The sequence below is a fragment of the Macrobrachium nipponense genome, chromosome 1 (genome assembly GCF_015104395.2).
Source record: "Macrobrachium nipponense isolate FS-2020 chromosome 1, ASM1510439v2, whole genome shotgun sequence".
NCBI classification, from domain to species: Eukaryota; Metazoa; Arthropoda; class Malacostraca; order Decapoda; family Palaemonidae; genus Macrobrachium; species Macrobrachium nipponense.
The window spans coordinates 171377606-171395061 of record NC_087200.1 but is presented as its reverse complement, the minus strand read 5'-3'; the positions used below and the strand labels follow the sequence as shown (position 1 = coordinate 171395061).

Here is a 17456-nt window from a genome sequence, read left to right as displayed (position 1 = left end):
AAGCAGCATACTTACGAAGAAAGAAATAAATTACGATATGATAACACAAAAGAAAATCCCGAAGAAGCTCTACCCAGATCTTCACAATGATGGGAAAGAGGAAAAAATAGACAAAAATGACAAAGTATGCAACCTTTTGAAAAGAGGGAATTGCAGATTTGGAGAAAGATGTTACTACAAACATCCTAAGGTATGTCACAACTATGAAATATATGGTAAATATGCATACTTAGACGGCTATGAGGATGATGGCAGAGATCTGCATCCAAAAATATGCAAAAAAAAACCTAAAAGAAAAGAAGGAAAAGGATGTAAGTTCGACAAAAAATGTAAATATATGCACCCTGTAGCCATGAATCATAATCAAATAAATAATCAATCAAGTAATAAAATCCAAAATAAGAAAGAAACAAATAAAGAGAGGAATAAAGAATATCAGGTAAAAGAAAAAAGCAAGCCATCAACGCGATATGCAGTGATGTCAGCAAAAAATTTCAAAGCCTCAGCTCCAAGATACTACTCAAGAGATAATAACTGTATTTTTGTTCATGAAACTTACCTGTCAGATATATATATAGCTGTATTTTTCCGAATCCGACAGAAATTTAAACACTTACGACACACGCGTGGGAGTCAGGTGGTTAGTAACCCATTCCGCCGCTGGGAGGCGGGTATCAGGAATCATTCCCATTTTCTATTCATAATTTTTCTGTCGCCGGTGCTGGAAACACCTGTTTGCAGCACCTCCGTCCAGATTTTGGAAACTTACTAGCTACTTGAGTATCCCTTTTGGTTTTGTCTTTGGTATCTAATTGGATCGGTGGCTTGGCACACGTTTACTTTGGTTTGATTTGAATTTGGTATTGATTTTTCTTTGATCAAGATGTCAGGGTCTAGTTCTGCTAGCGCTAGAGTTTTGTTCCATGTCTGAATGTAGAGGTAGGCTACTGAAAGCTTCAGTAGACCCACATTCTGTTTGTAAAGTTTGCAGGGGGAATGAATGTACGTTTGAAAACAGTCGGAATGGAAGGCGTATGAAACCTATCTTAAGAAACTTGAGCGAGATAGGTTAAGGAGGTCTTCCTCCAGGAGTGTTTCAGGTAGGCAAGATTTAAATTATTCTCCTGCTAACCCTCCTTCTGTAGATTATGCTCCTACCCCTGTAGTGTTTGCCTCCGGCCCTGAGACAGTGTCGGTAGAAGGTAATACATTATCGCTAATTCTTGAATCGATTCGTAACCTAGAATCAAAAGTGTTAGCTCTGGAGAGCAAAAGTGAAGAGAAGTGCAGTGAAAGTGCCCCTTGTGTAGTGGAGGGTGCGTCAGATCGGCCTCATTCCGCCTCTAGACCTAGACCTCTGCTTGACTCCCATTCGATTACGGGGAGAGCATGTCGAAAGTCGAAAGAGGGTTACGAGGAACCCCCACCGATCTGGCGTGCCTTCGGCAGCTTCTGACGAACATACCAGACTGCCAAGGAGCGTGCGCGTGCACGTCTTCTCAAGGAGTGCTTTTCTTCTTCTGAAGCTTCCTCCCCGCGCAAGGGGTGGAGCTCTCATCCCGCATCACGTCCGCTGAAAAGGACGGCTCGCGTTTCGGGACGCTTCACGTCCAAGTTGTTCTCCGGAACTTTGCTCGTCGCCTGATAGTGCGTTTGCTGCTTTTCCTCCGCAGAAGAAGCGTAAGGATTATTCGGAGGCGGAATCTTCCCTAGATGTTTCTTTCGAGCGCCGCAGTCGCTCTAAGGTGCGTGAAGCGGCGGTTCCTGGGAGTAGCAAGAAGGCGTCCCCTCGCCACTCTCCTGCTCACAGGATCAGCCCCTCCCCAGAAAAGGAGGCTTCACCTACAAGCAAGATTCTCCAGTCTCTTCAGCAGCAACTTCGAGATGTTTTTCCTTCGAGAGAGACTGTTCCACGTCGCCGTAAGAAGGATGACAATCTTCCTGTGAAGAGGTCGAGGCGTTCTCTCTCCTCTCCTCGCGTCGTCTCTCTCTCCCGTTTGAGTCTCCCTCTAGAGTTCGTTCTGCTCCCCCCAGCAACTTTCTAGAGGAGGCGAGAATTAGTTTCTCGCTCTCGTGAAGCGGTTGTTTCCGCTGCTACGAAACTTGTGGATAAGAAGCGTAGTTTCTTAGATGCCGAGCGCGTTCTGTGAAAGTCAAACGCGCTTTAGTGGACGCCGAACGTGACTCGGTGCAAGTTTCGCGAGCGCCAGTGGGACGCTCAGAGAGTTTTAGTGGAGACGCTCGGCGTGCACCAGTGGACGCTCGGCGCGCATCAGTGGACGCTCGGCGCGCACCAGTGGACGCTCAGCGCGCACAAGTGGACGCCAGTGTACACCTGCGGCGTTTGAGCGCGCTTCTGTCGGCGCCAGTAGATTGGCTTCGGACGCCAAACGCGCGCCTACGGACGTCAGTTTTCCACTTCCGCAAGCACAAGCGGAGGCGGGAACTCTTCCTGTTCGCGTTCTTTCTCTTTTGAGAAAGCTCGGGACTCTTCTTTACTTCCTCCGACTTCTCCAGTGTCTGAAGAGGAAGTTAGTGACGCTTTCGTCGAAGTGGAACGAAGAACAGCAGTTGGCTCCAGTTTTGACGGACTACAAGGTTTTGACTCGTTTACTTCAGTCAGTCTTTGCAGACACTTTCCAACCTGAAGCTCCACGTACTCCTCCCTCTCAGTTTTCGTCTTCAAAAGCGCTAAGATCTCGGGCTTTGTGAGAATGAAGAAGTCGCTTTCTACGAAGCAAGCTTTTAGAAAGGTCCATGATTGGATGGAAAAGAGGAAAGCTTCGGGCAAGACCTCTTTCGCTTTACCACCTTCAAGACTCGGTGGTAAAGCTGGTATGTGGTATGAGACGGGAGAAAACGTCGAGTCAAGCTTCCAGCCTCAGCTCAAGGAGACTTTGGTAGGCATTGTAGATGCCACCAGAGATCTTTTTTGTCTTCTCGAAGGTCTCGTGGACACATAGCGAGTTAGACTTTCACCTTAAAGGCCTCTTCAGGACATAGAGGTCTTTAATTTTCTTGACTGGTGCCTGGAGTATTGGATGCCAGGTCCAGGAGTTCTGATTCCATCAGTCTGGGGGGAGCTGTCCAGTGTATTGTCTTGCATGGACAAGGCCGTCAGGGATGGTTCTGAGGAATTGGCTGCTCATTTCAGCACGGGACTGCTTAAGAAAAGAGCACTTTTTTGCAATTTTACTGCAAAGTCGGTCTCACCAGCGCAAAAAGCGGATCTTCTTTTCGCTCCTTTCTCAGAACATCTCTTCCCCCCAGTCTATGGTAAAGGACATAGCTGCTAGTCTCCAGGAGAAAGCAACTCAAGACCTTCTGGCACAGTCTTCTAGGAAGCCTGCTACTTCTTCGTCTTCTGGGTCCTCTGCTTTGAGAAGTCGAAGCCCTTTCGATCCGCTTCTTCCTCGAAGCCAGCCCCGTCGAGGAGAGGCTCTTTCAGAGGCAAGACTCCCGCTCCTTCCAAGAGCAAGAAGTGAGAGGGAAGTCCTTCAGACACCGGTAGGAGCCAGGCTTCTACATTTCGCGGAAGCTTGGGAAGAGAGAGGTGCCGACGCTTGGTCTCTGGACATCGTCAAGAAGGGGTACAGAATTCCTTTCCTGATGTTACCCCGCTGTCTTCGCACCAAAGGATTTGTCTCCGTCGTATCAGGGAGAAAAGCAGAAAGTGCTTCACGATCTACTAGATCAAATGATCGAGAAGCAGGCAGTGGAACAGGTCTTCGACCGGAGGTTCTCCGGGTTTTACAAAAACCGTCTGTTCCTAGTGCCGAAGCAGTCAGGGGGTGGCGCCCCGTTCTGGATGTCAGCAGTCTAAATCGCTTCGTTACCAAGACAGAAGTTCAAGATGGGAGAACACCTCAATCCGTGCTTGCAGCTTTAAGACCGGGGGATTGGATGGTCTCGTTAGACCTTCAGGGACGCATACTTTCACGTCCCCATCCATCCCCGATCAAGGAAATACCTGCGGTTTGTCCTGAAAGGGAAGATTTTCCAATTCAGGGCACTCTGCTTCGGTCTCAGCACGGCGCGATGGTGTTCACCGTTCTTATGAAGAACGTTGCGAGGTGCCTCCATCTTGCGGAAATAAGGATCTCTCTCTACCTAGACGACTGGCTTATTCGAGCCTCATCGCAAGACAGGTGTCTGAAGGACCTCACACGACTCTGTCGTTAGCGAAGTCCCTGGACTTCTGGTGAATCTCGAAGTCGCATCTGACTCCTTCTCAATCCTTATCCTATCTGGGGATTCAGATGGACCTCAGTGGCTTTTCGGGCTTTTTCCGTCCCAGGGGCGACAACTTCATGCCCTGGACAAAGTGTCGGCCTTTCTAGGGAAGAAACATGCTCGGTGAGGGAATGGATGAGTCTGCTGGGGACCATTTCCTCACTGGAGAAGTTTGTTTCTCCTGGGAAGGTTGCACCTCCGACCACTTCAGTTCTCCTCTCAAGCAATTGGTCACGCAAACAGGATCTAGAAGAGGTCTTGTTTTTGACGGAAGAAGTGAAAAAGCACCTCAAATGATGGTTGGATCCAAAGAAGCTTGCGGAAGGACTTTCGCTCAAGCTTCGGAACCCCGACCTAGTGTTGTTCTCCCGACGCGTCCTCCACGGGTTGGGGAGCAACACTGGGAGGGAGAGAAGTGTCAGGCACCTGGAGAGGGGAACAGGTGTCCTGGCACATCAACCTAAAAGAACTCTCAGCGGTTTACCTCGCTCTAAGGTTCTTCGAGGAGGAAGTCTCCAGCAAAGTGGTTCAGATAAACTCGGACAACACACAGCCTTGGCATACCTCAGGAAACAGGGGGGAACTCACTCTCATTCTCTGTTCGTCATCGCGAGGAATATCCTGATTTGGGCGAAGTCGCAATACGTCACGATTCTGACAAGGTTTGTCAGGCTTGGAAAACGTGCGAGCGGACCTTCTCAGTCGGCAACGGACAGCTTCTGCCGACGGAATGGACCCTTCATCAGGAAGTATGCCAGGCGCTATGGGAGCTGTGGGGACGTCATCATGTGGACGTTTTCGCAACTTCCCGACGAACGAAGAGACTTCCGCTGTATTGCTCCCCAGTTCTGGACCCGGGAGCAGTGGCAGTAGACGCCCTACTGTGGAATTGGTCGGGACTAGACATTTACGCTTTTCCCCCATTCAAAATCCTCGGGGAAGTAGTGAGGAAGTTCGCTGCATCAGAAGGAGCGAGAATGACCCTCATCGCCCCCTTCTGGCCAGTCGGCCGACTGGTTCACGGAGGTGATGTCCTTCCTAGTAGACTTTCCGAGGACTCTGCCCCTAAGGAAAGATCTACTCAGACAGCCCCACTTCGGAGTAGTACAAAAAACCTCCCCGCTCTGAGTCTGACTGCGTTCAGACTATCAGAAGTTGGCCAGAGCGAGGGGTTTTTGTTTTTTCAAGACCTGTGGCAACGGCGATTGCCACAGCAAGGAGGCCCTCCTCAATCGCAGTTTTACCAATCAAAGTGGGCTGTCTTTAGAAGTTGGTTGCAGAAGGAAGGGCATTTCCTCCACACCTCAACCTCTGTGAGCCAGATAGCAGATTTGCCTTCTTCACCTTAGGAAAGAAGCGAAACTAGCCGTTCCCACGATTAAAGGCTACAGAAGCGTGCTTTCTGTGGTCTTCAGACATAGAGGACTCGACTTAGCGAATGATAGAGACATTCATGATCTCATTAGATCATTTGAGACTGTGAAAGTTCTCCAACCTAAAGTACCATCGTGGAACTTAGACGTGGTACTGAAGTTTCTCATGTCGAGTCAATTTGAACCGCTCCATTTAGCCTCGCTTAGGATCTTACTAAGAGACCATTTTCCTAACCGCTCTGGCGACGGCGAAGAGGGTTAGCGAAATTCAAGTCATAAGCAAGCATATTGGGTTCAAGGATCATAGTGCAGTTGTTCCTTAAGTCCTACGTTCTTAGCAAAGAACGAGAACCCTTCCAACCCTTGGCCGAGAACGTTCGAGATCAAGGGGTTGTCGGAGCTAGTGGGACCTGAAGCTGAGAGAGTCCTGTGTCCTGTCAGGGCTCTCAAGTTTTATTTGCAGAGAACCAGAGCATGCAGAGGTGTTCTTCGGAGAACTTGTGGTGCTCTGTGAAAAAACCAGATCTTCCGATGTCGAAGAATGCACTGGCGTTCTTCTTAAGAAGTACGGGTAAGGAAGCCCATGAAACGTGTAGTGAAAGTGACATGGAGCTTCTGAAAGTGAAAGCCCACGAGTTGAGGGCTATTGCTACTTCGGTGGCTTTTCACAAAAATATGGCAATCAAAGACTTTTGGTTTTGGGCGCCACTTATTGGCGAAGCAATTCGGTGTTCGCTTCACACTACCTGCGGGAGGTGAAAGCAACATACGAAAATTGTTACTCGCGTCGGACCATACGTCGCTGCAGACACTGTTTTGGGGGCAGGAGGTAGCGCTCATCCTATCCTTTAATGGTTTAGGGGAGTTTTTAACTTGTGTTATGGTTGTGGGGTTGACCGCCTGCGGCGGATCTCCCTTCCATTAGCTTAGTCTATGTGGGATACTTTTGGTAGGCTACGCCAGGTGGTTTGGTTTTTACTTCGTTGCCCTCATTTGTATGGTCAATGGTCTAGTCACGTCGTGGTCTCGCCCCTGTTGACAGATCATCTGGAGTGCACCAGCTATATAGGTCTCTACCTCGCTGGCAACTCTAGTAGCACAAGCAGACTTACGCGGCAGTAACCACGAAGTCAGCTATGCTAACAGGTAAGGAATCAAGATATCAATTATCTGCATATATATGTTTCCTAAAATCTTCTATTCTGTCTACTCCCACCACCAAAGGTGGGATTCAGCTATATATATATCTGACAGGTAAGTTTCATGAACAAAATGATATTGTAATGATACAATTAAGTTTGTTCATACTTACCTGGCAGATATATATAATCAGTACCCACCCACCTCCCCTCCAGGAGACAGTGGAAATAAAAAACAAAAATTATGAATAGAAAATGGGAATGATTCCTGATACCCGCCTCCCAGCGGCGGGAATGGGTACTAACCACCTGACTCCCACTGCGTGTGTCGTAAGTGTTTAAATTTCTGTCGGATTCGGAAAAATACAGCTATATATATATCTGCCAGGTAAGTATGAACAAACTTAATTGTATCATTACAATATCATTTTTATGCAAGATTGCAGATTCAGACACAAAATGAATAATTATGATGAAGGAAGTTCAAATATTATGGAAAAGTTGGATTTTTTAATGTCAGAATTTCTGGAAATGAAAAAAGAACAACATACCAGAACAGGAAAGAGACATGGGAAAATCCTTATTATTACCCATATTAAATGAAGGAGAAAACACGCAAACCATCATAGTGATGAATGCGCAGGGTTTAGTTACGAATAACTCAAAAAGAAAAATAGAGCACTTAGAAGAACTAACCCAAATTGAAAAGAAAATAGATATAATGAATATACGTAAGTGAAACCTGGTATTCCCAAGAGACTGGTAGAAAAAATAGAAATCAAGGGGGAATCGCAATATATGGGAAAGACAAAAAACAAGGAAAAATATATGAGAAATATAGTAACTCAGAATGTGAACTAATAGCGGTAGAATTTGAATCTGAAAAATTAATGAACATAGTAATATATAGACTCCTAATACTAAAGAGTTTTGACTTAATAATAGATAAAATTGGATGATATATGTAGAAAATCACAAAGGACTGGACTATTCTCCTCTCTGGAGACTTCAACTTTCCTTTCGTTAGACTGGAAAGAAAGAACGAATAGAGATTGTGGTTGTACTTATACATATAAAAAAAGAGAGTAATAGTAGTGCAGAAGATAAGAGGCAATTTGAAAAGCTATTAGATATGCTACTAGAATACAACATTCAACAAATAAATCACCTGCCAACAAGAAAGGAAAATACTTTAGACCTAGTAGTATTTGTGAACGAGATGAATTATGTTAGAGAAATAATAGTTTATAATGCGAGTGTTTCAGACCATAATGTCATAGAATTAACAGTCCATTCCAAAGCAAGTGAAAACGGAGATAAGCAAGAAATGAAAAAGTGGGAAGGATATGGAAAATACAACTTCTACAGTAAAAAATAAAATGGTCAGAAATAAATGAAGAATTAAACAAAGATTGGGATAACATTTTCGTAAGTGATGACATAAGGGTAAATACGGAGATATTATATAAAATATAGAGAAAATAGTGGAATAAATATATACCGAAGAAGAAAAAGTAAACATCAGTCATGCATACCAAGAGACAGAAGGATCTTGTTCCAGAAAATCAGAAAGTGGAAAAAAGGTCTTGCAAAAGAAAAAAATGCATGGAAATAAGTTATAGAAACTAAAAAGTAAGATAGAAAATGCAGAACAAAAGATTATACAATCAAAAGAAAATGAAAAACGGGACTTGGAAAAAAACCCTAATAAATATCAAGCACAGCCTCAAATTATTATACTCATACACGAAAAAGATGAATAAAAGAAGAATAGAAATAGGCCCTCTAAGAATTGAAGGGAGATTAACGAATGAAAAAAAGGAAATTTGCAACATATTGGCAGAACGATATAAGAGAGAATTCACCCCTTACAATAGATAATGAGATAATGATATAGAAGTAAGGGACGAAAATAGTGAATATTTAGCTGACATAGATATTAATGAAGCTGATATTGTGCAGGCTATTAATGAAATTAAAAATGGAGCTGCAGCAGGGCCTGATGGAGTTCCTGCTATTTTGTTAAAGAAAGTAGTTCATTCTATCGCAAAGCCACTTGCAATATTATTAAGACAAAGTGTAGATACAGGCACGATTTATGATGAGCACAAATTAGCATATATTACCCCTACATTCAAAAGTGGATCAAGACTAGAGGAAAGTAATTATAGGCCTGTGAGTCTAACATCACATATTATGAAAGTGTATGAAAGGGTAATGAAGAAAAATATTATGAAACATTTAATAAAAAATAATCTGTTTAATATAGGACAACATGGTTTCGTACCGGAAAAAGTACACAAACCCAACTGTTAGTCCACCGTGAAAACATATACAAAAATATGAAAAGCGGAAATGAAACATATGTGGTTCATCTAGACTTTGCAAAAGCTTTTGACAAGGTAGACCATAATATATTAGCGAAAAAAATTAGAAAACATAATATAGTGGATAAAGTAGGAAGATGGTTAAAAGAATTTTTACACAACAGAAAACAGATAGTTATTGCAAACGATGAGAAATCGGATGAAGCTAAGGTAATTCCGGTGTGCTACAAGGTACGGTGTTAGCTGCATTACTGTTTGTTATTATGATTGCAGACATAGACAGTAATGTTAAGGACTCGGTAGTGAGTAGTTTTGCCGATGACACAAGAATAAGTAGAGAAATTACTTGTGATGAAGATAGGAACGCGCTACAAAGAGACCTTAACAAAGTATATGATTGGGCAGAGGTAAATAGGATGGTATTTAACTCTGATAAATTTGAATCAATAAACTATGGAGACAGAGAAGGAAAGCTATATGCATATAGGGGACCTAATAATGAGACAATCACAAATAAGGAAGCAGTTAAAGACCTTGGTGTGATGATGAATAGGAACATGTTATGCAACGATCAAATAGCAATTCTATTGGCAAAATGTAAAGCAAAAATGGGAATGTTGTTACGGCACTTCAAAACAAGAAAAGCTGAACACATGATTATGCTTTATAAAACATATGTTCGTAGTCCACTTGAATATTGCAATATGATATTGTACCCACACTATCAAAAGGATATTGCACAAATAGAGTGTGTACAAAGGTCCTTTACAGCTAGAATAGAAGAAGTTAAGGACCTTGACTACTGGGAAAGACTACAATCCTTAAAATTATATAGTCTAGAAAGGAGAAGAGAACGCTACATGATAATTCAGGCATGGAAACAGATAGAAGGAATAGCTGAAAACATCATGGAGCTAAAAATATCAGAAAGAGCAAGCAGAGGTAGATTAATAGTGCCCAAAACTATACCAGGAAAAATAAGGAAAGCACACAGGACATTAATCCACTACGCACCAGCATCGATAATGCAGCGTCTATTCAATGCGTTGCCAGCTCATCTGAGGAATATAACAGGAGTGAGCGTAGATGTGTTTAAGCATAAGCTCGACAAATATCTAAACTGCATCCCAGACCATCCAAGATTGGAAGATGCAAAATATACCAGAAGATGTACTAGCAACTCTCTGGTAGACATTAGAGGTGCCTCACACTGAGGGACCTGGGGCAACCCGAACAAGATGTAAGGTCTGTAAGATAAGGTCTCTCTCTCTCTCTCAGGCAATTAGGCAGGCACTGAGTCTATTATGAAGTCAAGCTTTATGTATGTATTTTCACACAAATATGATTATTCTTATCCCATTTATAACATGTTTTCCATTTTTATTGCAGAGTTAGTGAGAGACTGGGAACTTAAATACCTCACCATGTACAACCAGTACAGTAACGTGGCGGAAGAACTAAGCCGTCTCCACCTTAACAATGCTTCTCCACAACATTATTCCCCAAGTGGGGGAAAGAAAGTGGGGCCTGAAGTTCCTCCAAAGCCAAAGAAGTCTGGCAGTGTTCCTCATTCACAGATGCAAATTCTTGTAAGTATGTTCTGGTATTATTGTTGCTTATAATATGTATACTTTTTTGTCACAATTTTTTTGGGGGACGAAACAAACTTCAAAACTTCAACTGATCTGTGCTGTCTTCCAAAAAAAAATATTACTGGTACTGGTAATTTGGCTTATGTAAGGTTAGGTTTTGATAGACCTGACTAGTACACAGTGAGATACCTTTGAACTGTCACTTGTATATTTGTTGTTTGTGATCAGCCATTTCTTTATTTACTCTTATGAAATTTTTTACCTCACCAGTAATAGGAGGATAAAAATGGAAATATTAAAGTTATAAAAGGGAATTAATGTCATCTGGTAATAAGTGTGTAAATCATGAAATACTTATAAAGATGATATGTATTACAACTATTGTGAAGATGAGAGAGAGAGAGAGAGAGAGAGAGAGAGAGAGAGAGAGAGAGAGCTGCTTACATAGACTATTGTTACCAAGATTTTGATGACTGATTGTCTTGTAGAATGTAAAGTTATGGATTGGGCAGGAATATAGCAATAAATCAGACCACAGGACAGATTTTAATACCTGCTCCTAAATTCTTTTATGCCTCCATGATTACTGAAGGAAAAATCCTAGCTAATTTAAGTGGTACATTTTCTAAGGCTAAACAAACATTAGTTACAATTTTTTTAAGTACTTTGAGAATAATCTAGAGAATCCCAACAATTGTATAGATCAAGATTGGTTATTATTCCATGAATTTTGGAAACATCTCTGGTGCTCTCCCAAAAGTTTTGCCACAAAGTATTTTTCTATTGAAACATTTTTATGGCTGAAAGTTAAGTTACATATATTTTACTTGTAATTTTCACATAAATAACTTGCCAAATAATTATGTAGCTAATGTTTCAACTCACGTGGCAGCTTAAATTTTGAAATTTGCTGCAGCACTTCTATTGTTTTTTGTGTAGGTGACTAGTGCCCCCCCCCACCCCCCCCCCCCCCCCCCCCCAACTTTCAGGGAAGAATAAGTTCAACACAGCTGAAGAGCTCAATTCGTTTCTGCCAGTTAATGACTGTATGAGCAGCTTTCTTTTGGAACTTTATCGCTGTATGGTTGTATATTCTTTCCATATTGGTGGAGTATTCTTACTTTTGGTAGCCTTTGTGTTACTTAGAGTAGTTAGTTTTGGATTTTAGGGCATGATTTTTTCATTGATTAATTTTTTTCACAGACTGTCTGACTAATGCATCTGATATTCGTTTTTGCAGCAAAGGCTGCAAGACTAGACTGATGAAGGCCTCAAATGATTCTCGTACCATTTGTATCAATTGTAGGGGACAAGTAGGCACGATTGATTTGACTTGTGTTGAATGCAGGGACTGGGATCATGTTGAGTTTAAGGTGTTAAAGGCTCATTTAGACAAGCTTAGGAGAGTCGTGAAAGGAAAGACGGCTGCTAGAGCTGTAGCTAGGAACTTTAGCTCGTGTGAAGTCTACTTCTAAGTTGTGTGTAGCCAAATTGTGTTTTATCTTCTATAACTGCCTTTTCTCCTATTACCAGCCCTCTGACTCTACCACCTACTTTTTTATGCTCCCATGCTTGCGACCCCAATCCCATTGCCAGTTTGGAAGCCAGATTGACCAGAAATTTGATCTCATAGTGAATATTGTGGCCTAATTAGGGGTATCCATTAAGATCCTTGTGGACAAAGTAAGTGATAAAGTTGCAAGTGCAGTGTCAGTGGAGGAGGTGGCTGCTCGCCCCACTGACGCTCTTAAACAAAGGTCCCTCTTAGACTCCACTAAACATGGGAGGAGGCTTACTGGAAGTCCAAGGGAGGTTGGTGGGGTTTGCCCCCCTTAGTCAAGTCTGTTGTCCAATCCCAGGCTTTAGCAGACAACCATTGAAAAGACGTCCAAATGGGTGTGCATGTTATCCTTTAGTGGTATGGATTCCAGTGCTTTCCTGACGAGTCTCGGCCTCTGAAGAGGTGTGTAGCTGTTGTGGATTGCTGTTTTCTGCTTCCCTGTAAGCGGTTCAAGGAACCCGAGCCTTCATGTAGTTACTGGGACAGTTCAGAATGCTTTTCTCCAGAGTGCCAGTATTTGGCACCAAAGCACCCGTTGTATTCTCCAATGCACCCATTGATCATAGAGTGCCCATCTGCTTCTCCAGAGTGCTCAGCTCCAGTCTTCAAGCACCAACACTATCTCCAGTTTGCTTGGCTCCAGCTCCCAAGCGCCCAGTGCCACTTCCTCAGCTGTCCGCTTCGGGTTCTCCCGCACCCATGGTGCATGATCCCACGCTGGCGCCCATCTGTGCCAACTCGGTGACATTTTGGGCCTTTTACAGAAGGTGCCTGCGGTAGCAAAGTCTTCATCAAACTTGATTCCTTCCTTGATTTTGTCAAATGATGAAGTTCTTAACCAGGAACCTCCACCCACAGCTTAAGCAGCTCTCCTCATATGTTTTGGTGAGCTTTCTGACTTTCTTCACTCCAGCTGTCCCAACTTCTCCTGCATCTACCTTTATGATGAGGAACCAGCCTGACAAGTGTTCAAGGCTTCCCAAGATGGTGCTTTCCTCCTTGTCAAGGAAAGCCTTGAGTGAGATTGGAGTGTGGCTCTCGGAGAAGAGAGAGCAAGGCAAGGCTGTCTTCTATCCCTGTCTCTCTCGACTTTCGCCTTGGAGGTACTTTTCTTACACCACTGGAGAAGTTCGTTCTTTGCGAGTCACTACCTCCTCCTAGGGGAACTTCTCCGGCCTTATTGATTTGTCTCACAGATCGGCTTTTGCGTCGGCGATGATCGTGTTCTCATCGACAGAGCTTGACCATCTGGTGAAGAACATTTTTTAAAGTGTTTAGAGTATCAAGTTTTTTAGGTTGGACTATAGAAGCACTCGTCAAGAAGATAGAAAGCTGTTGCGACCTGGCAGGGGACTTCTTCAGACTGGCTTGGTGTCCTTTCATGAGTGGACAAAGCCATCTGGGACGGCTCCCTGGAAGTGGCTACTTTGTTTTCTCTGGGGCTTCTGAAGAAGAGGGAACTTTGGTGCTCTTTTACTACCAAGAGGGTCACTGCTACCCAGAAATCAGCTCTCCTTTTCTTGCCATTGGATCACCATCATCTCTTTCCCCAGACCATAGTTCAGGAGTTAGCCTCAGACCTCCGAAAAAGTCCAACCAATATGTATCCTGGCTCAGTCAGCCAAGCACCTAAGGAGTTGGTTTGTTTGGCACCAAGTTGGCCTCCCCTCTCCAATGGTAGCCCTTTTGTGGCAGTAGATCAAGGTTCCAGTCCATACCTCGAGTGAACATGCTCTCGATCAGATCAGTTAAGACCTCCACCAAGCCTTCCTCTTGGAAGTGAAGACCCAGTCCTCCATATACCAGTAGGAGCCATACTTCTCCATTTTTGGGAGAAAGGGGAAATCAGAGGCATAGAGCAATGGCTTTTAAAGGTTCTGAGTGAGGGATACTCCATCCTGTTTAAGGAGAATCCTCCCTTAGTGTCGACACCCATCACATTGACAGCTTACTTAGTGGGGTCAGAGAGGTATTCGGCCCTTTCGGAAGAATTCTCTTCCCTTCTCAGGAAGAGAGCTGTAGAAGTAGTCGAGGATGTCAGCACTGATGGTTTTTACAACCATCTGTTTGTTGTCCCCAATTCATCGGTGGGTTGGAAACCTGTCTTTGACGTCAGCGCTTGGAATTACTTCGATCATACGATGAAATTCAAAATAGAAACAAACCAATCAGGCTCGTCATTCATTCACCTGGCTGATTGGATGGTAACCATCAATATGAAGGATGCGTACTTCCATGTCCCTGTACATCCGAACTCCAGAAAGTACCTGAGGTTTGTGTTCAAGGACAGAGTTTCTCATTTTCAGGCTCTGCTTTGGCATCTCTACAGCTTCCCAAGTGTTTACTCATGTTCTCGCCCCTCTCACAAAGTGGCTACACCTCGTGTTCATGAGCATCTCCATGTATCTAGATGATTGGCTCCTTCGCTCTCCTTCAAAGAAGAATTGCACAGAGAACCTACAGAAGACCCTCCTCGTCTAGGAGCTGGGATTACTTGTCAACATGCAAAAGTTCCAACTGACTGACTTGAGTAGTAATTCTTTATTTTGGGACGGTAGACTGCATTTTCTGGCTTTTTAAGTCTACCAAAAGAGTCAAACCTTGCCTTTAGATGATGCACAGCTTTCTCTCTCTCCCATCATGTCAGCCAACAAATGGATGAGTCTTTTAGGAACACACTCGTCCATCGAGAAGTTTGTCAGTTTAGGAAGATTCCATATGAGGATACTGCAATTCTTCCTGAAGGCCACTTGCCACAGGAAAATTCACCTGGACTCGTTTGTGTTTCCTATAACTCCAGTAATCAAGAAGGACCTGCAGTGGTGGCTATCAGAAGGAATTCTTTTAGAGGGGACGTTACTCCTTCCTTTGAACCCCAGCCTAGCCTTGTACTCAAACACATCAGGTCTGGAAGACATGGAAGTTTACGGGATTGGGCCCTGGAAAAGAGGAAACTTCACATCAACGTAAGAGAATTGAACGCAACAGCGACTTTCAGCAAGACAGTAGATGTCCACTCGGACATCACCACTGCTCTCTCTTACATCAAGAGACAGGTAGGTACTAACTTCTTCTCCCTCTGCAAAGCAACAAGGAACCTCCTTCTTTGGACAAAGAAGAATCAGACCAAGATATTCATGCAGTTCGCTCAAGGAAAGTTGAATGTTTTAGCAGACAGGCTAATTCATCGCAAGCAGGTCTTACTCACAGAGGGAACTCTAGATCCACAGGTATGCACTGACCTGTGGAAACTGTGGGGAAAACCATTTGTAGACCTCTTTGCAAAGTCGAGGAATCGTCACCTCCCAATGTTTTGCTCTCCAGTCCCAGACCCTCTGGCATGGGCAATGGATACCATGCTCCAGGATTGGTCACACTTGGACCTGTATACCTTCCCACCATTCAGCATCATGGTCAGGGAAGTTTTAAACAAGTTTTTAGTCCATTGCAATAGTATATCAATGACCCTAATAGCGCCATTCTGGCCTCTGAAGGAGTAGTTCCTGAACCTCCTCAGGCTTCTAGTGAACTTCCCATGACTCCTTCCACAGAGACCAAGTAGTCTCAGACAGCCGCATTTCCAACGATTCCACCAAGGACTATCTGCTCTTGCTCTGACAGACTTTGGACTGTCAGGAGACTCGTCAGGGTTAAGGGCTTTTCAAGATCAGCTGCAGAGGCAATTGCAAAGTGTAGAATTCAGTCTTCTTGTTGGGTCTACCAGGCCAAGTGGGCAGTACTCCACAGCTGGCGTAGAAGACATAATGTCTCTTCTTCTCAAACCTCTGTAATGCAGATTGCAGATTTTATGCTCTTTTTAATCATATGTAGAGGTTTGTCTTCTATTAAAGGATACAGGGCCATGCTGGGTTCTGATTTTAGACACAGAGGTCTGGATTTGTTGTCTAATCAGGATATTAGTGATGTAATGAAATCCTTCAACATGGTTAAGCAGAGGAAGACAGACTCAGTTGCCTGGAACTTGGGACGTAGTTCTAAAGTGGCTGTCAGGCCCTCCTTTTGTGCCCCGTTGCTCCATTTCATTCAAAGATTTGATGAGGAAAACCCTGTTTCTTGTTGCTTTGGCTACAGGCAAAAGAGTCAGCGAGCTGCAGGCCATAGATAAAAAGAGTTGGGTTCTCTCAAGGTGAGACAGTCTGTTCATTTGCTCTTGGTTTTCTGACAAAGAATGAGATTCCTTCTAAGCCCTGGTCCGATTCTTTCACCATCAAGAATTTGATGGATAGTCTTGGCCCAGAAGAAGAGGAAAGAACTCTTTGCCTTGTAAGAGCATTGAGGTGTTACCTGGATAGGACCAAGAGGATCCAAGGCCCCTTTAGCAACCACGGGTGCTTTGTAAAAAATCCTTCCTTACCCCTTTTCAAGAGTGCATTGTCATTCTTGTTAAGAGACCTTATCTCTGAGGCAAACTCAAGGATTTGGGAGGACTTTTTACCTGCTTTTAAAGTCAAGACCCATGAAATTAGAGCTTTTGCTATCTCGTTTTTTAGTCATAACTTGTCTGTCTCCGCGATTCTAAAGTCCACCTATTGGAAGTGTAAATCTATACTGTTTGCAACTCTTATTTACTTGATTGGAAACAGTCTTTAAAACTGCAGTACCATGGGTCTGTTGCCAGTGGCTGGCATGGTTTTGGGGGAAGAAGCATAGGGCGTATTCCTTCTATCCTCTATCTCTTCACCTTGATAATATAGGGTGTTGAGTCTTGGGGAGCCTGGAGATACCATGTGCCTGGATGGGTGGTGGATTTTTATTTTATGTGTAGGAGAGAGCATTGTCTGGTTTTATCTATTGTGGTACTGCTGCCCAGGGCAAGGGCACTTAATGATGCTTTGCTAGCCATCAGAATACTCCTTCGCTGCATAGCTCCCATTTAAGTAGAGGCGCTCCACAGCTATTACCACCATGCCACTACAGGTTGAGAAGAGCACTAACCAGTGGCAGTACCTTCCTGCAGTAGCTCTCTTTCCAGATCATGTTACAACAAGCATTTTATCAAAGCTACCTTTCTATTTCAAATTCATTACCATTACTTAATGTTTTGGAATAGGATATGTCCATGCATCCTACCTCTTGTCTATGTGGTATTCAGCTCTTTAATTACTTGGCAAGTTACATGAAAATGTTATTTTCATAATAAAATTAAGTTTCATATATACTTACCAATCAGATCCCCCCCTTCTCCCTGCTCATGGATATAAGTCACAGAA

At 43.6% G+C, this 17456-nt stretch overlaps 1 protein-coding gene across 1 annotated transcript in view; it reads left to right on the top strand.

Moving 5' to 3' along the window:
• LOC135219826 (thyroid receptor-interacting protein 6-like) overlaps positions 1-17456 on the top strand; it is a 195927-nt gene that overhangs the window by 19903 nt on the left and 158568 nt on the right. Inside the window, 1 exon segment of the mRNA XM_064256924.1 lies at positions 10464-10661. Within this exon segment, the coding sequence (XP_064112994.1) occupies positions 10497-10661 (165 nt within the window). The 5' untranslated portion in view covers positions 10464-10496.